We start from the raw sequence: 26253 nt of genomic DNA, 5'->3' as shown, positions 1-26253 counted from the left end.
TCCAAGTGCCTGTGAATAAGCCAAAAGCTAGAAACGGTACCCGGATTCAAATAAAAATATACAGATTGGCCTAATTTTATCATAACAAATGCAAAATATGTAAACAGAAAGTAGCCAGGGGAACACCTGCATGTTTGCTATAAATCCTACCATCAACAACATCATTATGATGAACATTTATTCATTCTCTGCGCCTAAAAAAGTAGAGGCCTAGCCATGAAATTAAACATTTGTTGAAGTAAACAACATATTTCAATAAACTGCCAGTCACTAATTGTCCGAAATATAACACATTGGTTTTTAGATTACCTATAATTCTACAACCAAAAAATCATTTATTAGTTTATAGTCAAATACTTTTACAAAATTATAAGTCTTTTAACAAGTTCAGCATCGTAGCTATTAAGCATGACTACATCATAAATGACATTTTTGCATATTTACAATATCAAGTTTAGTAGTGCATTTTTTTTTTTAATGTGCTCACAAGGGCACACAAACTGGTTTGTCAACGTTCCTGGATCACAGACTTGGAGCTAACCACAAAAATAAAACTTACAAAAACTTTTTTTTTAACAAATGATAACACATTGCAACAAGTAAAACTAAGGAAACAAGAGGAATTACGGTCGTCCTTACAAACTACCTGTTTCTGAGGCTGTTTTTTAGGCAGTATCTTAAACGTGGGTGAATCCTAATGCGGGGAACTGCAGAAAGAGGAGTGATTAAATCCTGACTTCAGGGACAGTCCCAGTCAGCACTACAGCTCTGATAACCTTCTCAAGAATAGCTTTGCATTGAATTTTGCAAACTCCCCTCTTGTACCCTCGGCTCAAGGGTTTAAATCTAAATCCGAGGAACTAACGAGCCCATTCCCAACTCCACTCTGTAAGATAAACTATTTTTCAGCAGAATGCAGCATCTAACTGCTCAGCCAAGCGAGGAAAGTCTAATAAGAGCACAGTCGTGCATACCCGTACCATGCAGTTACTGTACCACAAATACTTTTTTACTGTATAAAAAAGTATTTACAAATACATTTATCACTGCCAACTTAGTTTCTTACCGCTTCCTACTTTTCCTCTAACTGTGGGCATCCACTCTGGATAAATACTGCTGGCTTTAAAAAAAAAAAAAAAAAAAAAAAAAAAATCCGTTTCTTGGCATTGACCCTGAGGGGCGTGCAGAGATCTCTCCAGTCCATCAGTTTTAACCCAAGAGGTCCTTTGAACTCCTCGTTCCCTCAAAACCACTTGCAAGCCCCTGCCCTTTGTGGTTCGTTATCCCTCACAGCACAAGTGAGCACCGTCAGGTTCTGCGCATTCATCCAGGCTCCCCGCCTCCGTTCCTCCAGCAGGGTGCGATCCCAAGCTCCCGGCGCGCACCCGAGCCCACCCAACCTCGTCCCGCTTTCCAGCGCCGAGCAGTTCTGGACCCACGGCTCCGCCACTCCCCACCAGCTCCCTCTCCGAGACTCCCAACTCTGAGCTCCACCTCAGCGTCCCACTCCGGGAGACAAAACTTCGGGCCATTCTCTCCGCGCGCCCGGGTCCTCCGCAAACTCAGGGGCGCGAGCCCCCGGCCGCCCCGCTCCCCGCGGGCCGCAGCCAGGCCCCAACCCCTCTCCCGAGCCCGCCGCGGCGGTTGGCGCGCTGCACGGCGCGGCCGTCACCTTCTTCCTTCGCCATCGTCTCCGCGGAGGCCTGGGTGGCCCGCCGGCAGCCAAGCGGACCGGAGTATCCCAAACCTCCGCCTTCTGCCAACCCGCGGCCGCCGCGGCCCGCTCCCGGCCGCCGCGCCCCCACTTCCTGACCCGCCCCCCTCGGGTGTCGCCGCCAACTGTGTCCCCCCAGGCGCTCCAGGAACCAGAGTGCGGGGAACGGAGGCCGGCCGGAGCGTTTCGCCGGCGCGCCCGGCGCGAGCCCATGACGGCGCAGTGCTGGCTGCGCTCCAGGGAGGAGCGGGGCTTGTGAGCCCGCGGCCGCCCTCTCCCCCCTTCGCCGTGACCCACACGCACCGCAAAGCAGGAGCCAGAGCGAGCGTCTCGTGACGTTGGGATTGGACTCAGGAAGTCACAGACTGTTGTCCAGAACTAGTTCCCATGTCCGTCCCATTTTACACAGAGAAAATTGAGGTCCAGGCGCAGAGCAAGTCACTAGAGCGGGAACCCTGGACCTGATCCTCTGTCAGTGCCTGCATGTTCTCACGATGGTTTCAAAGCCAGGCAAAACATTCTAGACGGGGGTCTGTGGACTGGGAGGACAGTGTTTGTTTGTTGTTGAGACTGGAGCTCACTATATATGGCCCAAGATGGACTCAGTTTGTAGACCTCTTGCCTCGGGTTCCCAGCCACAAAGATGGCAAGAATGATCCCGTTTGGTTTCGAACACACATGACTGCTACAAAAAAGAAGCTTGTACTAGGTTATTCCCTATCGTAACCCCAGAATTTGGGAGGGAGGGAGGGAGGGAGAGAGAGAGATAGAAGAGGAACTGCTTTTCTTTTGATATGATAACTGAAGATTTCTGAGACGGCTATCTTGAGCTAATCATGTTGCTCTTTTGTCTCCACTTGTTAGTTCTCAGTATTTTTCTTTATTTTTGAGACAGAGTCTCATGTGCCCTAGACTGGCCTTGAACTCATGGCAATGCTCTTGACTCCAGGTGCCAAGTGCTGAGAATAGAACCATGCAACATTATACCCAGCTTTCTGTAGTTTACTTTTCTTTCTTTTTTTCCTCTTTTTTTATTTTCTCTTTATTTATTTATTTATTTATTTATTTATTTATTTCAAGACTGGGTTTCTCTGTGTGGCCCTGACTGTTCTGGAAATTGCACTGTAGACAAGGTTGGCCTCAAATTCACAAAGATCTGCCTTCCGAGTACTGGGATTAAAGGAATGATCAGTCACCACTTGGCAGTACCTTTTGTTTGCGTTTGTTTGTTTGTTCTTTTGTTTTGAGACAGGATTTCTCTGTGTAGCTTTGAAGCCTGTCCTAGTACTCATTCTGTAGACCAGGTTGGCCTCAAACTCACAGAGATCCACCTGCCTCTGCCTCCTGAGTGCTGGGATTAAAGGCGTGCGCCACCACTATCCACCTATACTTTTTTTTTTTAATTTTTAAAATACTGAAGAAGTGGTGCCGAAGAGATGACTTAGAAGTTAAAAGATCGTGGCTTTCACAGATACCAGGCAAGTGGGCAAACACCAATATTCATAAAAGAATAAAAAAATTAAGAAATTTAAAGTGTGTTCTATTAAAATATTTGAAAAGGTTTTTGTAAAGGATTTATTTATTATATATAGAGTTCTACCTCCATGTATACCTGCAGGTCAGAAGAGGACACTAGATTGATGGAGGAAGGTCATTGGTTAATTAAAAAAGAAACTGCTTGGCCCTCATAGGTTAGAACATAGGTGGGTGGAGTAAACAGAACAGAATGCTGGGAGGAAGAGGAAGTGAGCTCAGATGCAGGGCTCCTCTCAGAGCCAGACGCGATGCCATTTCCTCTCCTCTCTGGGGCAGATGCCATGAAGCTCCGACCCAGGATGGACGTAGGCTAGAATCTTCCCGGTAAGCGCACCTTGGGGTGCTACACACATTATTAGAAATGGGCTAGTCCAGGTGTGAGAGTTAGCCGAGAAGAGGCTAGATATAATGGGCCAAGCAGTGTTTAAAAGAATACAGTTTGTTGTTATTTCGGGGCATAAGCTAGCCAGGCGACCAGGAGCTGGGGCAGCAGGTCCTACTACACCAGATCTCATCACAGATGGTTGGGAGCCACCATATGGTTGCAGAAATTGAACTCAGGACCTCTGGAAGAACAGCCAGTGAGTCCTTAATCTCTGAGCCATCTCTGCAGTTCCCTAACTCTATTTTATATATGCCTAGACCTTCCTCAGCCTTCCACACCACCACAGCCACGTCTGCCTTGGCAGCACTTTGGGGTCTAAACAGAGAACTCTCAACAGAGGAATCTAAAATGGCTGAAAGATACTTAAGGAAATGTTCATCCTTAGTCATCAGAGAAATGCAAATCAAAACAACTCTGAGATTCCATCTTACACCTGTAAGAATGGCCAAGATCAAAAACACTGATGACAACTTACGCTGGAGAGATTGTGGGGTAAAGGGAACACTTCTGCATAGCTCGTGGGAATGCAAGCTGGTACAGCCCCTTTGGATGTCAGTGTGGCGATTTCTCTGAAAATTAGGAAACAACCTTCCTCAAGACCCAGTAATACCACTTTTGGGTATATATCCAAAGGATGCTCAATTGTGCCACAAGGACATATGCTCAACTATGTTCATAGCAGCATTGTTTGTCATAGCCAGAACCTGGAAACAACCTAAATGCCCCTCGATCTAAGAATGGATAAGGAAAATGTTCTACCAGAACATACCAGACTCTTTTGGTATATGGACATCAGTTCATGTCTGGCTGCTTCCTGAGGGCATGAGGTGACGTGGGGGAGGAGCAGAGCTGGTGGGCTCATGCTCAGTGGTAGGTGTGGGTGGATAAGCATCGGGTTAACTGCCGTCCTGGAAACCTCAGGCATTTGTTTCATGAGGAAGCAGAAAAGGCAAGTTGCTGGGGAAAAAAATCTAGATTTTTAACACCTGTTCTAGCTGTATTGACAAAGATGAGTGTGCCAGGAGCAGATACGCCCTTCATTGGGACATCTTGGAAAACCAGAGGATGGAGGCCCCAGCTGGGGGACAGGCCAGGTATCCTGAAGAGGTGACTGCTTGAGCTTGGAGAGGTAGTGCCAGCATGGATGTCCCAGGAACGTGGTTGCCAAAGGAGTGGTGAGGATCATACATAAGCGTAGGACCCAGCAGCTTTTGGTACACACCTGCCAAGACAGGAAGGTAGGCCCGAGCCTCGGTTTACCCTAAGGCAATACCTGGTTCTGAGAAAGACCAGACACCCAAGCTCCACCCAGGAACAGATGCCCCTTAGCCCAGCAGGCACCCATCCCCTTTCACCAAGGAAGAAATTCCTAACATTCCAACCATTGCAGATAGGATCACCTGCCAGTCCACACCCATAGCTTTTCACCAGGACACCCCTAGACAAATGTCAGCCAACCAGGGGTCCTGAACCTTAGAAATCCCTCACCCCTACCTTTGCTGCTATAAAAACCCTACCCCAACTGAATTCGGAGCTCTCTGATCACTCCAGTACGTTGGACACAGAGAGCCCAAATTTGCAAACTTGTGATAAAAATAAAGAAAATAAAGGCTCTTTCTTTGCTTTTACATATGGGACACGGGGAAGTCCGTAGATCTGTCCATTGGCGCTCCAGACCTAGGAACTAGCTGCTTGAGAAGTACTCTGCCCCAGGGAGGGTGGTCTAGGCAGGTATGACTGGTAAAGAATATAAGAATGTAGAGAAGTGACAGGGTCTTCAGTGGGAAGTTAGCTCTTTTTTGCTTAAAATTTCCCTTATCTTTCGTGTGTGCATACGTGTTTGTGTGTGGGCAGATGCATGTATATACATGTGATGGTCAGAAGTCAAGCTCAGTGTCTTTATTAGTGACTGTATGTGCATTTGCCACACCATGCAAGTCTCCGTCCATCTTTATATGGCTCCTGTAATGGATTAACTAAAAATGCTGCTGGATCCCCAGAGGCTGCAGCGGCAGAAGCGCTGCAAGTCCCCAGTAGTGGCAATGGGTAGAGGATCCTGAAAACAGCCAACTCACGGAGATCCACCAGCCTCTGCCTCCCAAGTGCTGGGATTAAAGGCAAGTGCACTGCCGCCCGGGGACCCTTTGCTATTCTATTAGGAGCCAGCCTTCACCTGAATGCCTGCAATATCCTGAGCTTTGTCTCTGTGAATGGAACCCATCCCTATGAAAGAGGCTCCATGTACTCTGCATCCTCCATCAACAGAATCCATTCTTACACTTATACAAATCCTGCTCTGACTTCTTTTGATGTAAGCCGAATAAACCCCTTCCTCCCCAATTTGCTTTTTGGTCATGGTGTTTCATTGCCACATAGGAACTCTGGCTAAGCCGGGTGGTGGTGGCACACGCCTTTAATCCCAGCATTTGGGAGGCAGAGGCAGGTGGATCTCTGTGAGTTCGAGACCAGCCTGGTCTACAAGAGCTAGTTCCAGGACAGGCTCCAAAACCACAGAGAAACCCTGTCTCAAAAACCAAAAAAAAAGGAACTCTGGCTAAGATAGGCCTGCACAGGTTCAACCTGCGTGGGATCCCAGCCCTGAGAAGTGAAAGTGGACAGAAACTCTCATCCTTAACCAAGAACCGACCTTCCAATTGATACCCACTACAAAGGAAAAATATTTTCTCCAATGCAGCCCCCTTGGCATACAAACCATCCGACCAGCAGGAGACAGGCAATACAAAAACTAAATAAAAAACAATTATATTTTTGGAGGTTGACGGTGTTTTTTTTTTCTTTAACCTAACTGGTCTTTTGGTTGTGTATTACGGTTTCCAATTTTGTATTGTTATGAGTTGTTTTTGTGTTTCATGTGCTGTTTCTTTTTTGTCTGTTTGTGTTCTAAAGAGAGAGAAATAAGGCCCATGGACTTGGAGGCGGGGAAGACCTGGAAGAAGAGAGAGGGGAAACCATGATCAGCATATATTGCATAAAAATTATTTTTAATGAGAAAACAGGATTTCATGACAGAAAAGCTTTAGTCAGGCACAAGCATGCAATTACAGCTATTAAGAAGGCTCTAATAGGGGAACCGCTAGGTTGGAGAATTTAGTGAAACCCTGTCTCTACACAAAGAGCTGGAGCTGTAGATAACGTCACTGGTAAGTGAATCACGGAGACGGGCATGGTGGTACCCATGGTAACCCTGGCACTGGGAGGTGAATCACGGAGGCAGGCACGGTGGTACCCACGGTAACCGGTACTGGGAGGTGAATCACGGAGACGGGCACGGTGGTAACCATGGTAACCCCGGCACTGGGAGGTGAATCATCACTGAGCTGCAGATTCAGTGGCGTTCCTGTCTCAAATCTACGTTGGAGAATAACTTCACACACAAGGGCCTGGACAGGTGCCCAACACAAAAGATGAAAGTATCAAATACGTCACAGGTGTTGAAATTTCCAGAACTCAGAGAGCCTCTTGTTAGAAGCTTTTGTAATTGTGTACGGTAAACGAGGGCAAAGGCCGACCCACCAACAGAAAGGCCGACCTGTCACCACTCCCACGAGCCTTGTCAGGAACAGACTGCCGACCTTGAGATTAAGCAGGCAAGTTTTATTAGTGAACGTAACAATTCTACAAAAAATACAGTAGTACTATAGCAAGCATCACTGCCTGTCTAAGCCCCTCGGAGCTTCGGGCATGAGTGACTTAAGGCATCAAGTATGAACTTTTATTTTTGTTTGATTTCGAGTGCCGGATCTCAACAGTTTTCCCACAAAATGGTTTTTTTTCCGTCTTCTCTTCCTGCTGCAGTTGAAGGGCTAGTGTTGGTCAAGTAAGAGGGTAATGTTGACTCCCAGTGAGGGCGTTAATGCAAAGTAACTAAAAATCGCAGCCGCAAAAGCCGCATGGCATTGCATCCAAGCAAAGGACAACACAAGCAACAAAGAAATTCGTGCATTGAATCAAATCACTTTCCCCTTGAGTTACACGAGGCAGAGGGCTGGTTAGCGTCTAGGATTGCACTTCCGGAGCGCGGGTTCCACGCTGCCGCATCATCCATCACGTCAGTCCGCACGTGACTACAGTCTTATGGTTTTACAGGCTTTAAGTACTTGACAGTTGAGGCACTGGGGAAGAGTGCTCATAATATGTACAAGCATTCACTTTGGTTAGTATATTGCTTCCAGAATACACTGTTCAAATATCTTCTTTCTGTGAACATTAAAAACTATGGAGTTTTTCCTTATTAAAGTCCAAACCATCAACAATGAAAAAAGTACAATATAAAATAATACATACGAAGCCGAACACTCAGTTACAGCTCACACTAGAAATTATTAACTACACATAGCTGCTTCACTTTTGGTTTCCAATTTTGGCCCCTACTTCATTCTTATTTACAACTGGTACCTGCTGAGAAGACATCCAAACCCTTTAACTAGGCATGAGTGCAGGGGGTGCTGGGACTAGAACTCAGGGCTCAAGCATGCTAGGCAAGCTCTCTCCCACTGAGCCACAGTCCCAGTCTGTCTGAGGTGCTTTAAAAAAATCTATTTTTAACTATAAGGCATCATGCTGGCATATTGAAGAAAACTAATATTTAAGAAAATATTAGTTTATTTTATTCCTTTTCTTAGTTTGGTATTTAAGTATTCTAAGAACGTACACTTAAATTACTTAGCAAGGGAGTTTTATTTTACAGAGAACGGGGAGACAGAAGAGTGGGAACACACAAAGAAGCTTCCGTAGCAATTAATGGTGAATGGTGGGCACTAGTGGAATATGTTTTACTCTAAGACTTAAACTTAGGAAGTAATTAATGCCACTTTAGCTGGCAGTGAGACATTGGACATCAAATTCACATTTTAAATTCCAATTTGCCCTCAGCAAGGAGCCAGGTGTGTGTGTGCTGCTTGCTATTAAGATTTGGCTTCCAAGTGGGTCTTTGTGCACCGGAGTATGAGAGAGGCAGGGAGGAGGGGGCATTCTCTGAGGCCCACGAGACACGAGGGTCATGAGGAGGTTAGGCAGACAATGCTGAAGGGGACGGGACTGTGCTGCAGGTCTGGGTTCTTCATTGTCTTGTACTTTGTCTTTGTGTGTGTGTGACTGCCCTAAACGGTCAATAAACGCATTGCCAGTACACGTGGGGAAAAACAACAAGATTTGGCTTTACTGGCTCAACTTTTTTCACTCCACCAAAAGATGAGGCCCAGGCCCGCTGTCCAGTCGGGCTGGCTGAAAATACTGCAGCCCGAATGTAGGCAAACATCCCCCGGAATTGCTGGAAGCTTTCTTGTCTGACGGTTTCAGAATCACTATACGTCTTTCAAACACTGAAGGGAGGAGAAAAGAGAGAGAACGTTATAACCTCTACATTTAATTCTTCCAATTCTTAGGAGACTAACGTTCTTCAGACAGCCCTACTTCTCACAGTGGGACTCATAGTCAATGGTTTATAGAGTTTAACAGACTGGCAAAGGCATCTGGCCATTTCTTCAATATTTCTGCACTACCCTTCCCTTTGTATGAAACAGTATATTTAACATGAAACATCGCACCTGCCAAACTCAATTCAGTTCCAATTTTACCCATTTTTCAGCGTGGGTCAAGTAGTTATGATATTCTTCTAGCAGCAGAAGTTCAACTCACTATTAAAGGCTTTACACAGAGCTGGAGGATGGGGAATTGTGGTCTACTGTTTGGTTGAAAGTATCACCCCAGTTCTCTAACACGCTTTTATACAGAGTCTGAAATATTATATTCGGGGACCTCACTCCAGCCCCTAGCACCCATCTTTGGAATGGGGCAGAAAGCTCCATGTCAGCCCCCTCCCCTGGGAGTTGCCTTGATCTGGACTCCACCTCCGGGAAAGCCTGCCAAGCAGTGACCCCTCCCACAGGCTATTTAGGCTGCCCCTAGAGAATAAACACACGGTCTCCCCCGCCCCTTCCCCTCACCATGCTTTTTCCCAGTGCCATTCAGGAAGGAGCACTGCATTAAACATGGGCATCTTTTATTGGTCTAATTTGGTCTGATTGGAATTATTTGCATCGGCGGAGAGGCTGGTCTTAAGAAATATTCCTAACAGTCTACAATCCCAAGAGAAAAGAGACAGAGGTAGGAGAATTCTGTTGAGTTCTAGGCCAGTCTGGTCTACATAGAGAAGATCTTGTCTCAAAAAAACCAACCAACCTAAATAAAAATATAGATCTGGAGAAAAGGCTCCTAGCTCTCAAGAGTAGGTAGCTCATAGTAACTCCAGCCCCAAGGGTCCTGATGTCCTGTTGACCTCTGTGGGCACTACCTACTCATGGTACACACACACACACCCCTAGACAGGCTAGAGAGATGGCTCAGTAGTTATGAGCACAAACTACTCTTGTAGAAGACCTAGTTTAGTTCTCAGGACCCAAATCAGGCATCTCACAACTGCCTGTAACTCCAGGTATCAGGATACCAGATCCAGGTTATCAACAATTCTGGTTTCTTCAGGCAGACACGGCACAGGCACAGATACACAATTCAAATAAAGACTTTAAAAATAAATCATGAGAGGCAGGAGAGATGGCTCAGCAGTTGAGAGCACTGGCTGCTCTTCCAGAGAACCTGGGTTCAATTCCCAGCACCTACACGGAAGCTCACAACTGTCTATATCTACAATTCTAAGGGATCTGACACCCTCACACTGGCAAAACACCAATGCACATAAAATAAATCAAAAAGAGAACGAAATCTTGAAAAAAATACTTTATAAATAGTAGCAAATAAAAAAATTCCTAAAATTCACAAATTTCAAACAAAATGTTAAAACCTATAAGCAGCACCAAGGTATATGATCAATGGCAAACAGGAACTCTCCGAGCCAGTGAAGGCTCAGGGCTTCAGGCCAATCAGCTCCTTCGCACACACCCTGTGGGTCTAAAGCCCTTCTGCAAACCTCTATCTCCAAAAGCATTCACATTTCAACTTGCAACGGTAGCAAAATTATAAAGTAGCAACGAAAATAATGTTACGGTGTGTATGTGCGGGGGAGTCACTACACCCGAGGAGCTGTATTAAAGGATCACTGCACAAGGAAGGGTGAGAACCACCGCTCTAGGCTGTCATGCTACATCCCTTGACTGAATTTGGCACCAGGGATCAAATCCAGGTCCTCACACACGTTAGCTAAGGGCTACTGAGCACACCCGAGTCCGTGGCCGCCTTGAAGACGGGGAAAGTGAAGTAGATGGTGGTCCCACTGGCACAGCGAGCCATCCATATCCAGGGATTATGTTTAATCAGCTGCTGATGAACACTCAGGAGAAAAAGCCCAAGTTCTGATCATACAATCAGCGTGTCCTCTTTTGAGACGTCTTAATTTTACTGAAGTATAGCCGTGTGTGTGTGTGTTGGGGGGTATGTGTATGTGAATGCAGGTGTCTGAGGCCATCTCCTGCAGCTGAAATTGTACATGGTTCTGAGCCCTGTGACATGGGTGGTAGGAGCCAATTCAGCTTGTCAGCAAGAGCAGTATGTGCTCTTTTGTTGTTTTGTTTCCAGACAGGGTTTCTCTGTACAATCTCTGTGTGTATCAAGACTAGCCAGGAGACACAGTAACACTGTGTGTCAACATTCATTTTGCACTATATTATAGGGAATCTAGAAATATTTGAAAGAAAATAGGAGGAAGAGTGTGGGCTATAAACACATGCTAGGCAGCTTTGTATGAAGGCTGGGAACACCTGTGGATTACTGGCACAGGAGGCCTCAGAGACTCCGAGGGCTGGCTGGAATGGAGAGACCAGGATAAACTCTTTACACACACACAGGTTTCCCATATGCTGTTTTATTTACATGGCACACTTAAATATTATAAGGAAAACTGTCCACACTGTGAGTGCTTCTTCTACATGTAAATGAGAAGCAGACAAAGACAGAAATGGAGATGGCTCTAGCTTCATACAGCCAGTCTGAAATATGGTCAAGACTAAGTAACATAATTGGTATAAATTTAAAATCATGTATTCAAAAAAAAAAATCCCAAATGCTAGTTACTTAGCATTCATGTTTAAAATGTGGCTTACAAAGAGGCAATTTTAAAACACTAAGCATGCACAAACTTCTCTTTGGATTCAAAAAAAATATAGCTAGGAAATCTATCCATTATCATAGTCACACAACTTCCCACTTCTTTAGCCTACACCAGCCTAGTTTTCCTTAAAGAACTCTGCTTCTCCCAATGCTAATACCATGGAAAAGCAATTTTACCACCAGCTAAAAGAGCATCAAGGTTCTATGAAAGTCCTGCATAATCCAGGATGAGAGAGACCCAAGTTCTGACTTGCTTCTGACCTGAAAGTTGTTGATGGGTATTACATGACGTGAGCCTGGCTAACACAAGGCCCTGAATCTTCCATGTCAGTCAAATCTCAGCCTGTCAGTTACCAGTCAATCAATTCCACCTTCTATTCCCAACTATTATACATATTACTAAGAATCACCTTTATGGGCCCCTAGAAGTGTATGCCATCCTAAGTTATTGTGTTTGGGGAAGGGTCAAAATTATTAAGAGGACATTAGATGCTTGGCCTCCTCAGACCTGCTTCTCAGTCTCTGTGATGTCAGTGGCACGTCAGGGCTTAATGATGAAGCTGCAGCATTCCAACAACAGAAAAGAGAATCTCAGGACACAGAAAAAAAAATGTTTCCTTTTCTTCTTTAGCAACAATAAAACAAATATCATGACCCGAAGATAACTTGTGAAGTTTTACATGCAAACACTCACAAATCTGTCTGTCCTTTCTGGCGCGATGCATGTTAAAACATTGTCTTATTTTGTCATAAACTATCATTAAAGTATTATGTACACAAGAGAATTGCTTTTCCTTTTCCTTTTAGAGACAAGGAAGGCTTCATGCTGCAGACCAGCCTGAGGCTGTCTGGAAGCTCACTGGGATTGGGTTTAGTTTTTGAGACAGGGTTCTTCTTGTGCCATCTAGGCCGGTCTGGAACTCATAGAAATCCTGCCTCAGCCTCTAAAGGACTAGATGGCTGTGATCTTGCACCAACACACCTAGCTGACACAGGAACTTTAAAAGATAACTGGATCGCACCAGGTATGAAATACTGGCTTGGGCTAACAGACCCTGTCTCAATAAAACAAAAAAGAAAAAAAAAAAATCAAAGTCCAAATTTCTGACAAGTTATGCTTGTTTAAATACGCTAGCGTAAGGGAGACAGGAGCTCATTAGGTGCCCCATGCTGGCCTTGCTCCTTCCAGCTCCTGTTCCCATCTTTCTCTCAAGTGCTGGGATTACACAGTCATCGCTAAGGACGACCTCTTCTGGCCTCTGTGGTGCACAGACATACATGTAGGCAAAACACCCTACATGTTAGAACATGATGGAACGTGTGTGTGTGTGTGTGTGTAAGGAATAGAAAACATTCTTCCCAAGTGCAGTTCCGATGTTTGGGGATCGAAAGCACAATGACTGTGGGTGGAAGACGACACAGTTCGAGGAGTGAAGATCCAAGGAAGCCAGGGAGACCAAGAAGTCAAGGGTTTAGTTAAGCTCCATTCAAGGACTGTAAACAGGGACCTCGCTACAGGGACAGGCAGGGCAAAGTGAGCTCTTAAGTCCCAGGAGCTGACACTCTGAGCAGCACAGAGCAGCACTGGACAATGCACGCAATCCTGGGGACAGTCCTGGCTAACTCTCTGGGCAGCACTGGACGACGCAAACCTAGGGGCAGTCCTGGCTAACTCTCTGGGCAGCACTGGACGACACACGCAATCCTGGGGACAATCCTGGCTAACACTCTGGGCAGCACTGGACACATGCAATCCTAGGGACAGTCCTGGGCTGGAGTCTGAAATAGGAAAGGATTTGTGCGGAAAAACCGAAGAAATCTTCATTACTTCTTAATTACAATAACTCAGACAATAAGTAAACTACATTTCTGTAACCCTAAGACCAACAGTATCAATATAGAACTTTATAAAGCTTACAGCAGGAGGGGGTGGTACAGCTCAGGAGCAAAGACCTCATCGAGTAGATACACAGCCCAGGGTTCTGTCTGCAGCTCCACAAAAACAGCTTACAAAGTTTGCTTATATTCATTAGTCCACCTGATTCCCAGATAACGGTAAGTCAAATATACAACACTGTTTGTGTCTTTTCCATGGAGAAATGCCACCTTGAACAAACTCGCATCTCTATGAGCACAGAACACATCTATAGACAAGCAATATTGATACTGATTGAAATGTAGGTGCAAACACTACCTTTGGAACCTCAGGAGGATAGACTAGAATTGCACAGGGGAAGAACAAAAACGGAAAAAAGAAAAAAAACCCAAAAGCCCAAAACAAAACAAAAACAAAAAACTTGTCTAGTTAGGCAGTGGTGCCGCCTGTACTTTGGAGGCAGAATCAGGTGCTGTGAGTTTGAGGCCAGGCTGGTCTGCAGAGTGAGCTCCAGGACAGCCAAATCTGCACAGAGAAATACTGTTCAAAAAAAACCCCACAAAACCAAAACCATGAAACAAAAACAAACAAAAAACAACAACAACCAAACAACAAAAACCTTATCTAGTTAAGAGACATTTCTTCCAGTCAGATGTCAAGCCCCCTTAGGGATCAGGGGCCATTGAGCATACTGAATAACTTGTGAAGTGCTTTCACGATCTTTTGGGGACATGAGGAGACAAAGTGAAAACGGAAAAGGTACCAATGACTTAAAACAATGAGCTTTCACCAGTGGGACCTGGACACGTTCCCACGCCAGAGTGCAACAACCCTTGCAAGGCCCCAGTGCTATAAAGTCTCACTGGAAAAGGCAGATCCAATCCTCCTTGCACCCCAAAACTATGTGTGGCTCTGAACGAGGGGCGACACACAGAGTCACAATTCTCAAAGATCATGAAATACTGGCAATTGCACTCCCAGTATTGGGTCCACCTGGTTAAAGTTCACACCATGAAAATGACAAGTCTGGAACTCCAACAACTGAATGAAGAACCGAGCCACACCAATGCCTGGCCGTGGCCCTGTGACCACTTGGGCAACCACACATAGAATGCCAGTATCCTTCTGGGAAAAGCTGTGGGTTAATAGGTAGGGTCCTTCTTGACAGCAACCCATTAACTACCAATTTCTTCTTGCTAGCTTTAGTAAAGGAGAGAAAAAAAGGCATATAATGAAAGCTTTTTAATAATTTTGGAAAAAAGCCATTTTTGAACATGAGGTCTTAAAGTATTGTCCAGGCTGATCTCAAATCCTACCCTAGGCTCAAGTGAGGTTCCTGGTAGGAAATAGCTATGATACACATACACATAATATACACACACACACGCACACGCACACACACACATATTCTATATATAAACCTGGCTGAGCTGTACACTCAAAAAGGTGAATTTTTCTTTTCTGTAAAGTGCATATATGGTCTTAACTTTCACTTTGTGGGACTCAGGGGTCAAATTCAAGTCATCTGGATAAGCAGCAAGTGAGCCATCTAGTTGGCCACCTTCAATTTAAAAAAAAAAATGAAGATGAAAGAAGAAAAAGGAGGAAGGCAGAAAGAATGAGGAAGAAGAAAAGCACTCTTATCTTACCCCCCAACTGAGAGAAAGCAGTGTCCATAAGGACACGCACTCCAGAGCCACGACCCCCCAGCAGCACCTAGACCGCGCTCCTATCATACTGATACCGTGGTTTTGGATCACAAACTTCATGTTCCAATCTACGTTCCTTCCAGGTCTCCTGACATCAGTGAGAAAAGGGGAACCCTCTCCTCACCTCCTTCCTAGAGAAAAACCTCAGATTCTTGGCATCTCTGTTTGGGCCTCTCTGATTTAGCTTACACGATAGGTCCTTAGAGGTCCTTACCTTCTTTTCTGAGGATGATCTAACTGCTCGGGCCCTTAAATACAAACCCATTCTTTGGATAGAGTCCTGGCCTGGTCATTTGTGTGGAGGACAAGTCCATCCTCAGTTGCATACTAAAATGCAAGTTAGAACAAAGAGGTCAAAAGATGGACAGCTTGTCACTATGATGTTACTTTAACTAAATACGTCAACAAAAGAATAACACTTAGATCGTAGGAGATGACACCGTTACAAGCCACACACAGACAATCAATGCTTCATTCATTACATGTCAAAAATCCCTTCTAGGAGGAAGTTACATTGGATATATTGATTAAAAACTGAGACACGCTAGGCAGTGGTGGCGTATGCCTTTAATCCCAGGACTCAGGAGGCTCTCTGTGTGTTCGAGGTCTACAAGATCTAGTTCCAGGACAGGCTACAAAGCTACAGAGAAACCTGGCCTCAAAAAGCAAAAACAACCCCCCTCCAAAACCCGCAGCAACAACAATAACAAAACGCCAGACCACAATCAAGGAAGAGCAAATCCGATCTTCTGTTTTATATATATATATATAACATGCAAACAAAGTATCCATATATATGGATACTTTGTTTGCATGTACATCTGTAGACCAGAAGAGGTCATTGGATCTGAACACCATGTGGGTGCTGGGAATTAAACTCGGCTCTCCCCCCCCCCCCCCCCCAAGACACAGTTTCTCTGTGTAACCAATTCTGGCTGCCCTGGAACTTGGCTGATAAACCAGGCTGACCTCAGACTCACGGGGTTAGGCCCACCTCTGCCTCTCAAGTGCTGGGATATAATCTGGTCTCTCAATAGAAAGTTCACATGATAACTTTAGGTACAACAGGCTATCGCCTATTTGAGCATCAATCACTTTGTCAGACACTATACATTAAACCCCCAAACCCAGTGAATTTTAAACAGTTTTAAATTTGAAATAAACTACTGAAATAAATTCTCAGTTGAATACTAAATAAAAATTTTTAATGAGTCATCGAAAGAACCAAAGTCAGAATGTTGAAAAGGAAGCTAGATTTATTTAAAACTCAAGGCCCTTGAGAGCAACGGCTAAGGAAAACAGCAATGAGAGTCCCTAGGAGATGAGCAATCCACCATGCAAGATGCCAGTGCCTTCAATTCCATGCCCGATCAGCCCTCTAACAACTGTCAGACGCTGTCAAAGCATCTGACCCTCAGAATTCTGCTCCCTCTCGTCTTCCGCAGCACCTCCTTCCCTCTCCATACTGCAGCCTAGATCCAAACTACATATAACCTTTCTTTTTATTTGTTCATTTTTCGAGAGAGGGTTTCTCTGTGTAGCATTGGAGCCTGTCCTGTAGACCAGGCTGGCCTCCCACCTGCTTTTGCCTCCTGAGTGCTAGGATTAAAGGTGTGCAACACCACACCCAAAGATAATGTATTTCTAAAATGACATTTGACACCAAGTTTTATATTCATTTAAAAGATAAAACTGGACACCATTGGCAAACTTCATTTATTCAACCAATTATTTCCTGGATATTTGCTTACTATGTAAGCATATAAAATTAATCAGTAGTCATAATCCTATAAAGTTCACCAGAAAGAACCAGAAATAAAATAAATATGTCATTAAGATTCACAACAGTGGGCTGGAGAGATGCCTGCTCTTCCAAAGGTCCTGAGTTCAATTCCCAGCAACCGCATGGTGGCTCAAAACCCATCTGTAATGAGATCTGGTGCCCTCTTCTAGCCTGCAGACATACATGCAGAAATACTGAGAATACTGTATACATAATAAATAAATAAATAAATAAATAAATAAATAAATAATCTTTTTTGTAAAAAAAAATATTCACAACAGTAACTAGCACAGAGATGCATTCCTAGTGTCTCAGCATTTGGAAGACAGAGACAGGTGATCTCTGTAAATTCCAGGCCAACCTGGTCAAAAGAGTGAGTTCCAGGCCAGCCAGGGCTACACACTTAAATCTTGACAGAATAGAGAAAAAGGAGGGGGGTAGAGAAGAAGGGAGGATGATTCTAAACAAGAGCAAATAAAAAGTAACCAACAGCAATCAAGTACACCGCAGGCAAAGATAAACAGTCTCTACTCAAGGGAACAGCTCTGAAGAGGCCATCGACAGACGTCACCACCTGTGACAGAGCCAAGGCACTCCGGAGCCCACAGGAACCAACGGTTACCCGAAGAGCCAACAGCAGAGAAGGTGGCTGGACTATTGAAACGATAGCAGGAAATCTAAGTTTTATGTAGGAATGAGAAGAAACTGGGTTAGGTATAGAGTTGAATTCGTGTCTCACAGCTTGAATTACTGAAGGGAAGAGACACTGGAACTATAGGTTGGGATGACGGAGTTCCAAAGCCATCCCAATTTGATGATCCAGTTTATAGATTCTAAGTCTTCAACAGGTGTGCTGTGCATGCTTTTAAGCTCAGCACTTGGGAAGCAGAGCCCGGAGGGTGACGGTAAGTTAAAGGCTAGCCTGATCTACATAGTGCTCCAGAGGCCTCTCAAACTAACTTAATAAGTAAGAAAATAAAAATAAGCTCCAAACAATTCCAAAGAGCAAAATATCTAGAAGAAATAAATGTACCATACTGTGTTTCTGATTACAGCAGATAATTCTAACTCTGATGACTCTAGGAGCTACTCAAGACGAGATATTTCTGAACCAGGCCAGATTTTTAAAGTTTTAAATCTTTCTCACTTTTTATTTGCACATGTAGGTGCATACACACAGGCATGCTTAAGCACAAGCGTGTGCCACAGCACAGAGGTGGAGTCAGAGGATAACTCTTGGGGTTGGTTCTCCAGCTCGAGGGCTGAGAAACTCAGGCTTGACGACAGGCACCATTGCCCTCTGAGCCATCCTGTCTGTCTGTGTCAGAACTTTCATCACAAATCTAGAAGCGATCCTAATTATGTGTTTGGGGGAAATCAGTATCTATAATTGCCAACCATGGTACTTTTTATATAAAATTTTACTTAATCTCATTATTATTGTATTATAGGGCTGATTAATTTTACTCAGTATGAAAGTAAATGAAATTGGTTCAAACCAAGCTAAACCATCAAGCCCAGCTGGCCATTAAACTTGAAAATTCTTCAGAGTCTCTACAAAGGAAAAATACAAAAGTCAAAGTATTTTCTTCATAAGATTGAGTAACCTTTTCAATTCACTTCTAGTAAAAACTGTATAATTTGATGATTGGTGGTGATGCACACCTTTAATCCCAGCACACGGGAGGCAGAGGCAGGCAGCTCTGAGTTCAAGATCAGAGAGAGTTCCAGGACAGGCAGAGCTACACAATGAAACTCTGTCTCAAAAAGTCAAAACAAAAAAGCAGAACCACAAATCGGCTGTATAATTTAATCAGAGAAGGAGGAATGTAAGGTAACCTTTTAACATCCGGTCCTTCAGAGACTGAATAATCATTTGGAGAGAGATACTGACTGACCCATCGAGACCCCGAGTTCTTACGGAAGAAAAGACAACGTTCTCCTCACTGACAGAAGCTGTCCTTAAGACAGTCAAGGAAAGAGGACAGTATCTGCTCAGACCAGTAAGACTTCAGGTTACTGGTTTGTACACTTTGCAGAAGTCTCTTTGACTTTAATCAAGTGACTTCAAGAAGGAAAGGGGTTTGCTGAGATGAACTGGGAAGAACAGATTTTATCCGCTGTTACAAACCTGTTGCCAAGAAAGCTTGTTCTTAAAGTCAGAGACAGTGATGGGTGCAGGCAAAGCCAGCGGCAGAATGGGGTCATTTCGTGGAGGCCATGCGCCCCCTCCAGGTCAAGGCCTGAACAAGTCTGTTAGTTGGGGTATCTGTTTTCTTTTTCCAAGGTTATAAAGAGATTTTCCCCACAGCCATTAGAAGAGGCTCCCTGGTTTTGAAATATTCAACTTAAAACTCCACGTTTAAATGTCCATCTATTATTTGCAGTATGGAGATTGGAGAAGCTGTATATTCCTACAACCCCTTTTGTTTATCTAAACGTTCCCAGGTGACATTTACTTATTTTGTGTGTGTCTGGGAAGGTGCACACGCTGTGAGGTCAGAAAACAACTTCCACGAGTGAATCCCAGGGATCAAAATCACCTCCTTAAAAAAATAAAATACATTAAAATTAAGGTGGTGTGGTGGTGTATGTCTTTAATCCCAGCACTTGGAAGGCAGAGGCAGGCGAGCCTTTTTGAGTTCAAACCTGCTCTACAGAATGAGTTCCAAGACAGCCAGGGCTGCATAGTGAGACCCTATCTCAAAACAAAACAAAATTTTATTTTATGTATTGTATATGAGTCATTTGCCTGTGCACCCCTGATGCCCTCCTGAGGCCAAAGAAGGCACTGAATCTCTGGAGCTGGAGTGACTGATGATGAGAGCCAGCCACGTGGGCTCTGAGAACTGCTGGTGCCCGCCACAAGAGCAGGAAGCCCTAGTGGCAGGCAAGCCACCTCTGTTTTATTTATCTACTTACTTTGAGACAGTGTCCCTCTTTGTGGTGCTGGCTGGAATGGAACTCAGATCTGCCTGTCTTTTTGTACGATTAAAGGCACGCACAACTTATTTTTTAAGTGAAGGAATTAAAAGACAATTCCAAGGAAACCGCCCCCTTAGCAAGCCTGTTGCTTATGCACACACCTGCAACCGCTGCGTCCACATGAATGTTCCCATGGCACACAGGTTTCAAAAAGCACAAACAGATTACAGGGAAAGAAGATTATGGGGCAAGAATTATGACAGCAGAGGAAAGTCCTAATTTGGTCAAGAGGATGAGACTGGAGCGAGACCTCAACACAGACTCGATCTCACACCTCGACAAGAGAACCCACGAGCACAGGCACACATGTTGCAGAGAACCAATTCCGTTCCTAGCTGCGTTTTCTCAGAAAACCAATTTTAATATAAGGGCACTGAGGATTGTTCTTCCTCAAGCTACTGACCTGGTAACCTTGGAAGAAGTTAAGAATTTCCTTAACTCCAGTATTGTAGGCCAGGCCCTGCACTCTGACCACCGTGCCGGGCTGGGGCGGGACACTGCTAAGGTTAGCAGCTGTAGGGAAGTAGCCAAGACTATTAGGCGAACCTGGGGGGCTAAAGGGAGAGAAAGCACAGTGAACTGACAGGAACACACAACGCTGCGTATTTACTCTAAAACATATTACTTAAGAAGCTGACGTTTTGAAGGTGATGTTCTTTATCCTTCGATGAGGTACCTTTCCTAAGAGAGGTAAGAATGTTGCCACAGCAGCCAAGTGGAGAAGAAGTGGAGTTAATGCAGGATTAGATGCAGAACTTTCCCCAATCTCTCAGGTTCTCAAAGGGAGAGGAAGAACTAAGACATCTCAGTCACTCAACCACCTCCAAAGCCCAGGTCCCCGATGGTTAATGAGCCGGTTTTAGGCATGAAAAAGAGGCATGGCTATGAGGGACTAAGGGGAAGCACAGCCAGAGACCAACAGTCCACAGTGAACGCTCCCGAGAGCCAACAGCTCCACCCACGTGCACAAGGAAAGCAGAGCACAAGAACCAGCAGAGTAGGCACCCGGGCAATTTCTGCCAACATGACTCTTTACAAACAGAAAAGGGAGAGGGTTAGAAGGACACAGAAGAAGTTGAACTGATCACCATTGAAATGAATGAGGCTCCCAGGCGTTTTCTGCAGCAATTTCCTCCATGAAGCACAGGGCCAGTCAGTGCCTACCTTACGTGGTACCTCTAGCGACCATTGTATTAGTCTCATTAATTAACTCATCAATCAGCTTTATGAGATTCCCACCCAATCAGTTCTCTACAATTGGAGGTCAGATAATTACAGTTTGAAATATGAACAGGAAAATTTTTTAACCCAGTCATAAACTTTTTTTTTTTTCCGAGACAGGGTTTCTCTGTGGTTTTGGAGCCTGTCCTGGAACTAGCTCTTGTAGACCAGGCTGGTCTCGATCTCACAGAGATCCGCCTGCCTCTGCCTCCCGAGTGCTGGGATTAAAGGCGTGCACCACCACCGCCCGGCCTTCCCAGTCATAAACTTAAGAAGCAATGCTGATTCCAACTTCAGATTATGAACTTCCAGCCACTTCCTGTAGAGGTAATTAATTGTACATTTCAGAGAAGCCACCTTACATGACAGTAACAAACAAGTTACCAGATGAGCCTCCAGCCATAGATGACAGGAATTAGCCCAGAATCCTTTCTTTCATTTGCGGTTACACAGGGAAGATCAACACCTTCAGTTCCCAGACCAGGATTTAACATTCAATCACTCCCAAGATTCCATGACATTCTCTTACTCTTGTTATCTTATCACTCATTAAATTTTGGAAGCCTGGAAACAGCACTGGGCATCCATCACCAAACCTTTAAGTCTCTAATCAGTAGATGTCAACTATGTGACAAATTTGAATAGCCCTGGGAGACCTTCACACTTCTGATAACCCTGCCTACCCACCCCTCCAAATTACAAATCAAAGACTCAAGAAAAGTCAGATGTCCCATGACTGTACCAATATATTTTAAAGCAATCCAAGAGAATTTAATGAAAAATGAGATTGAAATCACTGTTTTAAGAGACTTGTGCAATCAACACTAGAAATGGTTCGTATGCTGAATTGAATCTAATGCTCCAGCCACCCTTCAAGCCAATAACTCTGTTTTTACAGAGGTGAGAGAGACCCTAAAATTAAATAATTTCTTACTGAAAACATCAGTTAGCACCATGTCAAACTAGAAAACCACACTGATCTCTCAAGTTCAATATTTTCTTCATATTTAACCAGTATTCGGTGAGTGTATTTGTTTATATCAAATATCTGCTATGCTGAGTGTAATATACAAAGACTTCTCCATATACGTCACTACAACCTGGACTCCTGTATAAAGGACATGAAAGTCTTGTCATGTCCCTAGCACACTTATTTTCATACACTCTCCTATCACATTTTATTGCTTTTGCCCGAAGATCTTCTATAAATTCAGATGGGGTCTCTGGTATCTTCAAAATCTATTCAAGATATAAGCGGATAATGGGCCAGGGAGACAGCTTAGTGGGTAAAGGACTGTCGAGTCTGATGCCTGGGACCCACATGGCGGAGAGAGACATGGCACACGTACACACATTCAAACACAAAATGGATATAGTGTTAATTAAATACAATAGGGCTTCTTAAACAAACAAGTAGTCACCAGAAGGGCTGATGGCTCACTGGATAAATGACTTGAGTTCGGTCCCTGAAACCCACACCGAAGTGCAACGGTGACAGTTGACTGCACAAAGCTATCCTCTGATTTCCACACCTGCGCTATGGCACGTGCAACCCTTGCCTGCACACACACATCCGCGCATGTACAATTCAACATGTCTTTAAGAAGCCACAATTTGAAGTTTAACATTATAAAGGACAATAAATCTGCTCTCAAGATGGCAACCATTCCAATAAACTTATCCCAACTTCAAGTTCACCTAACTGTTCTTTCAGTTTTTTGGGACAGAGTTTCTCTGCAAAGCACTGGAAGTATTGTCCTTTTCCTGGCGACCTTATTCATAGACACCATCCTATTATAATTTATTGCTTTTGCCCAAATTGTTTCTATAAATTTGGAACTGACAAAGCAGACAAGGTAGGCCTTGAACTCATAGAGATCCTCCTACTTCTGCCTCGTGAGTGCTCAATTAAAGGCGTGCACACCAGTTGGCTTCTAGTTTCAATTTTCATAACTGTAATTACTGATTATATTCTAGAAGCCATAAGGAAACTCAAGGAACCTGTCTATCTCCTTGAGAGGGAAGAGTTTTCTATCAACCTAAAATCTAAATTCCAAGATTTTAAAAGGATTATTCAAATAATCAGCAAAATCAATAAACTTTTCAATAAAACTGACAGTCAAACATGTACTTACTTATCATATAGAAAACTAAAAGAGAGTTACTAAAAAAACCTAATAGACTAATAAGTAGGGTCATTTTAAAGAACACAAACTTCAATTGCTTTTCTATATATAAAAAAGAACACCACGACAATAAAAAAAATTCTATTTACAGGAACATTCCCAGGGAGAGCTCACAAAAGTACAGGAGTTGGACACCATGTATCTATAAAGCTTATGCTCGCGACCTGTAATCCTAGCACTTGGGAGCTGCAGGCAGGAGCACAAAGCCATCCTTAGCTGCACAGCAAGCTGCAGGCCAGCCTGGGCCAGGGGAGATGTTACTTCAAAGACCTACAAGCCAGGTTGATAAACAGAAACTTGAACGTTGCTAAGATTCTTCACTCCCTGAGTCAGGGAGATGTTTCAGATGATAAAAGCATCCACTGTACCTGTCCAGTACCTGGAACACACATAAAAACCTATATGCGGTGACGCAGACCTATGACTCCAGCACTCACAGGGGAGATGAGAAGTAGAGATAAAAACATTGGTTCAAAGCACTGTGCTAGTTAGCCTGAGGTCCACTGTCCAGAGGCAGGGACAAGGAGACCCTGCTTCAACAAAGTGGAAGGTGGAACTAACTCCCAAAGGCTTTAACCTCCCAACCTTAATGACAAGAGCATGGGTACACCCACATGGAATCTAAAAAAAAGAAGTCTCCATCACCAACTTTGAAAGCATCAGAAAAATTAAAAATGGCTAAAAAGCTTGCCCAGTATAGCCCATATCTTTTTAGTTAAGATAAAGTAAATAGCTGAGGCTCACTCCAAATTTGTAATCCTCCTGTCTCAACCTTCTGAGTGTTAAGATCATAGACATTGTAAGTTTCAATGTAGCTCCGTGGCAGAGAGGAAGTTTAACTTAGATTGTCTTTACCCTCAACATGTGCTCTGTGCACACATACTAATTTATTTTTTTCTTTTTGGTTTTTTGAAATAGGGTTTCTCTGTGTAGCCCTGGCTGACCTCAAACTCGTAGAGATCCACCTGCCTCTGCTTCCTGAGTGCTGGGATTAAGGGCGCATGCCACCATGTCCAGCCACATACAAATTTATCATACATTAAAGCAAAGAAACAAAAACTAATAAACAAAATTCAGTTTGTTAAGCGGTTATGAAACAACACAACTTAGATCCCCACCCAAAATCCTACAAAAAATTAACTCCAATTGATGTACCTGGCAAACAGCTCAATCCCAAGAACCCAAGTAAATGAGTACAAGCTCATTTCTGGTCGACACACACATAAGCCTATACTCCCACACCACACATAGGCCCACAGGTAAGAGTCAAATAAAAAGAGCAAACTCAAATTGAGTCATTTATCTAAATAGGAAAGCTAAAAATATAAAAACACAAGGAAATTGTAGCAAGCTTTTGAACCATATGTTTAGATTTGATGTCAAAAGCAGAGTCAGAAAGGTAGAAATAGATGAACACACACACACACCCATCCATCACCCCTGTATGTATCTCAAAACAAGTCACACCCTTTGGGCTGAGGAGGTACCACTATCAAGATGCTTGCCATCACCAAGAGGATGGAGTTCAATCACCAATACCCACAGGATAGAAAAATCTAAAGCACACAACTTCAATTCAGAAAATCCATGCCTGAATCCTCCTATAGAAGTTAAAGATGAACTTTGGAACACAGAGAAAATTAAAATCTCAAATGTTTAAAATTAAATTGTTATATTATGCTGTGTGCGTGCGTGAGGGTATGAAGTTATCTCCACAAGACAGAGTTTCTCTGTGTAGTCCTGGAATTCACTAAGTAGACCAGACTGGCCTTGAAATTAGAGATCTGCCTACCTCAACCTCCTGAGTGCACCACCATGCCTGTTAACTGGATAGTTTTTAAAAAAGAAACAGGTACATATTTAGAAATACAGACGTGTGGGGACTGGAGAGACGGCTCGGAAATTAAGAGCACTGGCTGCTCTTCCAGAGTTCAGTCTGCAGAACAAGTTCCAGGACAGGACTACACAGAGACACTACACTGTCTTGAAACACCAAGAACCAAAAAACAAAAAACAAAAAACAAAAAAAAACTCTGAAGAATAAAATTGTTCCTTATATATCCAAACTAGAATCACAGGCACAGATATAAAACGGATTCCAAAACTCTTCACCAATTACATCATTTTATAAGATGCAAGACAGCCAACTTTTGTCCCATCCCTGGGACCACACAGTCTCAAACTTGTTCTAACTTTCTCATATGCACCCTGGCATGTGTGTGTGTGAGCATAATTTTAAAGAGATATAGATTTGGTATGGTAGCACACACCTGTAAACCCAGCAGTTTGGGAGGCAGAAGCAGCAGAATTACTGCCAATTTGAGGCCAGTATAGATAGCACGGGGTACGAAGTGAGACCCTGTCCTTAAAACATAAAGGGAGGAACAGAAGGAAGGAAACAAGCTAACGAATAAAAAGTACTGACATTACGATAAAGCTCCCAACTCCCCAAGATTACACTCCTTCCATTACACAGTTCCACCTCCAAGGAACTGCCTCCAACCGAAAAGCAGCAGAGACATAAAACATGCAAACCCTAGGAAGACACTGATCAATTTCATTCTGGGTTTGTTTACAGTATGCATTTAAAGAGCAACAAATACAAGCATTGGGACATTTAGAGCAACTATATTTATTATGGGCTAACATTCAAACCTAAAAAAATAGAATCGCTCCTATTGAGTTATTCTGTTTCATGATTCATTTCCATGTTGTTAGCACCTCATCATAAGGAACAAAGAGCTACTACCCACGAGCTGTTCAAACAACAGGAGAT

At 43.8% G+C, this 26253-nt stretch overlaps 2 protein-coding genes across 3 annotated transcripts in view; both read right to left on the bottom strand.

Moving 5' to 3' along the window:
• The window catches only part of Dpy19l4 (dpy-19 like 4), a 54083-nt gene extending 52281 nt beyond the window's left edge, over window positions 1-1802 (bottom strand). For both annotated transcript variants that reach the window (XM_057790519.1, XM_057790520.1), the window contains exon 1: window positions 1673-1802. In XM_057790519.1, the coding sequence (XP_057646502.1) occupies window positions 1673-1688 (16 nt within the window). In that variant the 5' untranslated portion in view covers window positions 1689-1802. The remainder of the gene's footprint in view (window positions 1-1672) is intronic.
• A 6953-nt stretch (window positions 1803-8755) lies between these two features.
• Esrp1 (epithelial splicing regulatory protein 1) overlaps window positions 8756-26253 on the bottom strand; it is a 46229-nt gene continuing 28731 nt past the window's right edge. Inside the window, exons 14-16 of the mRNA XM_057790539.1 lie at window positions 20474-20624; window positions 15517-15629; window positions 8756-8977 (exon numbers count right to left, since the gene is read on the bottom strand). Of these exons, the coding sequence (XP_057646522.1) occupies window positions 15552-15629; window positions 20474-20624 (229 nt within the window). The 3' untranslated portion in view covers window positions 8756-8977; window positions 15517-15551. The remainder of the gene's footprint in view (window positions 8978-15516; window positions 15630-20473; window positions 20625-26253) is intronic.

This window comes from Chionomys nivalis, chromosome 16 (assembly GCF_950005125.1).
Source record: "Chionomys nivalis chromosome 16, mChiNiv1.1, whole genome shotgun sequence".
In the NCBI taxonomy this organism is placed as follows: Eukaryota; Metazoa; Chordata; class Mammalia; order Rodentia; family Cricetidae; genus Chionomys; species Chionomys nivalis.
The sequence above is the reverse complement of the archived record's forward strand: the minus strand, read 5'-3'. Positions and strand labels throughout refer to the sequence as shown.